Below are 3,645 nucleotides of genomic sequence, written 5' to 3' on the forward strand. Positions count from 1 at the left end.
TCTGTATATTCATACAGACATTAATGCATAGGGTGTTCAATTAATGCATTAATAAATTTCAAGTTATTTCCTGCCATCTGGCCATGAGAACTTGTCTTCTTCATGTTTACCTCTTTAATCCCCATGAAGGACCTTCCGCAAGCAAGAATAGTAAATGCTACATGCCATCCTTTATTGGTTTTATATTATATATATAAACCTAGAGAGTGAATGCAGTCATTTACATGTGATAAACGCACCTCTTATCAAATCAATAATAATGTATTTTTGTTAATGGCCAACAAGTAAAGCCTGGCTATCCAGGTAACCAATGACAAAAGGCAACACAATATGCCCATGATCACAGACATCATTGAGTGACCCGAGCCCACCATCTTATGTTCCGAGGAAACCCTCTGCCCGAGCCCCGAAGGCACAATGCAGTAAAATCTAATTGAGATCGGGTTAAACTTAAACGCTACAGCTGCCTATATTCTCAAATCTTTACTCCATCTCCAACGCTAGTTGAGCTAGCTAAAGCTTTCCATATTAAATGACAAAAAAATCTTCTTTGTTGACTTATTTTTCAGGTCCATGAAGAAATTTAAGAACAGTAGGTTCAACCAACCTTTATATTACCTCATGTCAATGTCCTTGAGTCAGCTTTTGAATCACCACCACCGTTTATATTACCTCATGTCAATGCCTATCTTGGTTGAGTTTTTGAATCATCACCACCATCGATATATCTATATATAGTGTATAAAGCGGTACACACCTATCCAAAAACCCTTGTCTTGCTGTTTATATATATCCTATAATAGCTAGCTAGGCTGAAACAAGATCTTGATCAACTGTTAAGCAATCTAAGGTAGATCACCATGGGCAGACCACCTTGTTGTGACAAAACAGAAGTGAAGAAAGGTCCATGGACTCCAGAAGAAGACATCATCATTGTATCTTATATCCAAAAACATGGTCCTGGTAACTGGAAATCTGTTCCAACCAATACTGGTATATATGTTATTCTTATTTGATTTTTATTTTTCAATAAAGATTCTTGTTTACATGTGGGTTTGTTAGAGTCAATAAATTAGGGTATTTATTGTATCCTGCAACCTTCTTTTTCAATGAACTGTTTGACTTAGTTTTTCTAACTTCAAATCTTTGTCAGGTCTGTTAAGATGTAGTAAGAGTTGCAGACTACGATGGACGAATTATCTTCGGCCAGGTATTAAACGTGGTAGCTTCACCAATCAAGAAGAGAACATGATCATCCATTTGCAAGCCCTTCTTGGCAACAGGTTTAAAGCTAGTGATTATCATGTTAAAAATATCATCTTTATGTGTTCTTGATGTAGGGTTTGGTTAACATATATTTTGTAGATGGGCAGCTATAGCTTCTTATCTTCCGCAAAGAACAGATAATGATATCAAGAATTACTGGAACACTCATTTGAAAAAGAAGATTAACAAGATCCAAAACAACTCAATATCTAATGACAAAAACCATCATCTTTCAAGTGGTTCGAACTCATCATTATCATCAGAAACTGGCATATCTAAAGGTAAATGGGAGAGAAGGCTTCAAACTGATATTCACATGGCTAAACAAGCTCTTACTGAAGCTTTATCTCTTGACAATAAGTCTATCAATCTGCCTGAATCATCTTCATCTATGCTACCACCACCACAGATGAATAACAGTACAAGTACTTACACGTCTAGTGCGGAAAACATTGCGCGGTTGCTTCCTAACTGGATTAAGAACCCTAAAAAACCTTCACATGCAAGCTTGGAAAGCCTTGATACTACTGAGACTAAGAACTCTTTCAAGGAACAGTTTCCAAGTCCTTCAAGTCATGAAACCTTTGAGAATTCATTGCAGTTTGGATTCAACAACTCAAACTACAGCAGTAACTCAGAAGTTTCCCAATCGGTTTCGCATGAAGCGATAAGTTTATTCCCTGATGAAAGGAAACCGAATGCTGAAAATGTTCAACTACCACCTCTTGGTTTTCTAGAGAAATGGCTTCTGGATGATACTACTGGTCAAGAACCTAAAGATACACTTATGGATCTTTCCTTAGAAGAAACTGATGGGTTGTTTTAACTCTTTCTTCGCATTATGCAAGTCATTCGTGACTAGATAATACACAACTGCTAATCGAATCTAGGCCGTCTATCAATCGTAAACAAGAAGCCTGTTTGTTTGTGTTTTTTCTCTTTATTTTCTTGAAAGTGTTAGGAAGAAGTGTAAATTTTCTTTTTTCTTTTTTCTCAACTACGAAAACCTCTTACACATATATCGTTATTACTCTGCTAAGCGACATGATAATGTAAACGCCACGTTTGGTCGAGTAAATGCGAGTGATAGGGTTTATCTATAAGCGTGATGCATAGTAAGTCTCATCATCTTAGAACAAATCTTTGTACTCTGGGCTTCTTTATACTGGCCATATCTAAGACAATGATGAATGAGAATTAGGTTTTTAACTTTATCTTGAATTCTAAATTAAATTGCCAATGAGCTTTAGCTTAACCGATGTTGAAGAGGGAGTGACAATTTGGGCTGGAGACCGCAAGGACTCATGTTCGAATCCGATCTTTACGGGTTTTATCGCAGTGGGTCTTTGGGCGACGGATTTTCCCCGAAACAGGAGATGGTGGGCTTGGGGCTGTTAGTTCGTGTCTTAACGTGTTTAACATGTTAGAGGCGACATGATTAACACAAGTATCAAACAAGAAAACGACTCGTTTAACAATTGACTTTGTTGATTTAAGCATGACAGTTATACGTTTTATGTACCAAGAAGGAGATATAATGTACTCTAGCATCTTACTTTTAATTATAAATTTATAAAAAAAAGTATAAAATTGTATAGTGCACTTATTTGTTAAACAGGTCTTATCGTGTCTAAGCAGGTGTCCATTATAAAAGTCCAAGTTGCCGACAAGAATTGATCAATCACTACTTCCGGTACTATTATTTAGTCGGAGTGTATTAATAATCTTGATTATTCAAATATGACAAGTTATAATATTTAATTCTTTTCTTCAATTATTAGTGACTTCATAGAAACATTCAAACGATTTACAATGAAGTGGCAGGTAAGCGGGCAACAAGCTGCGCCGCAACCCTCTTTTGGATAGCAAACCCAATCCGACTAAAATCAAAGTTTTGATTCTTATAGTACTTTTCTCGACATTGAATTGATGATGTCAGGACGGAGAAGGGAAGGGGAATTCAAGTTTCTTCAAATAAAGTTTGACTTCTTCTCCTATGTATTATCAAATGGGATATTAATCCAAAACTTGCAGGTAGAATTGTTAATTTTAATAATGTGTCTTAAGCAATGTAACAAAATCATTAAATTAGAAAAATTTTCTATTTTAGTTTACCACACTCCAGGGAAAAAATCAAATTTTGTAGTGGAACAACCAATGATTCTCAGTTCAAGTGGTTGAAGTAAGACACCTAAAAACTTCATTAATAAAGAAAAAGAAAAGGGCATGTATTGGGTTCAATTCCCACTTCTGATAAAAAGATAGGGGGTCTCAGGGTAGGCCACAAGGTTTTCTAATTTTCTTACATATGGTGTGTTTCTACTTGAGGGGTTTAAATGATGATAATCGGGTGAGTCAATGGTTCGCCAGTAATTCAAA

General features: G+C 36.0%; 1 protein-coding gene across 1 annotated transcript; it reads left to right on the top strand.

Annotated features, from left to right (window-relative positions):
- Positions 1-824: 824 nt before the first annotated feature.
- Positions 825-2,427, top strand: LOC143556052 (myb-related protein 306-like). The gene is made up of 3 exons (XM_077045483.1): positions 825-993; positions 1,154-1,283; positions 1,366-2,427. The coding sequence occupies exons 1-3, from the start codon at positions 861-863 to the stop codon at positions 2,090-2,092; spliced, it is 990 nt and encodes a 329-aa protein (XP_076901598.1). The 5' UTR covers positions 825-860; the 3' UTR covers positions 2,093-2,427.
- Positions 2,428-3,645: the final 1,218 nt, after the last annotated feature.

The sequence above is a fragment of the Bidens hawaiensis genome, unplaced genomic scaffold (genome assembly GCF_021521415.1).
Source record: "Bidens hawaiensis isolate Kalapana, Puna unplaced genomic scaffold, B.hawaiensis_p1.1 tig00018428_1, whole genome shotgun sequence".
NCBI lineage: Eukaryota > Viridiplantae > Streptophyta > Magnoliopsida > Asterales > Asteraceae > Bidens > Bidens hawaiensis.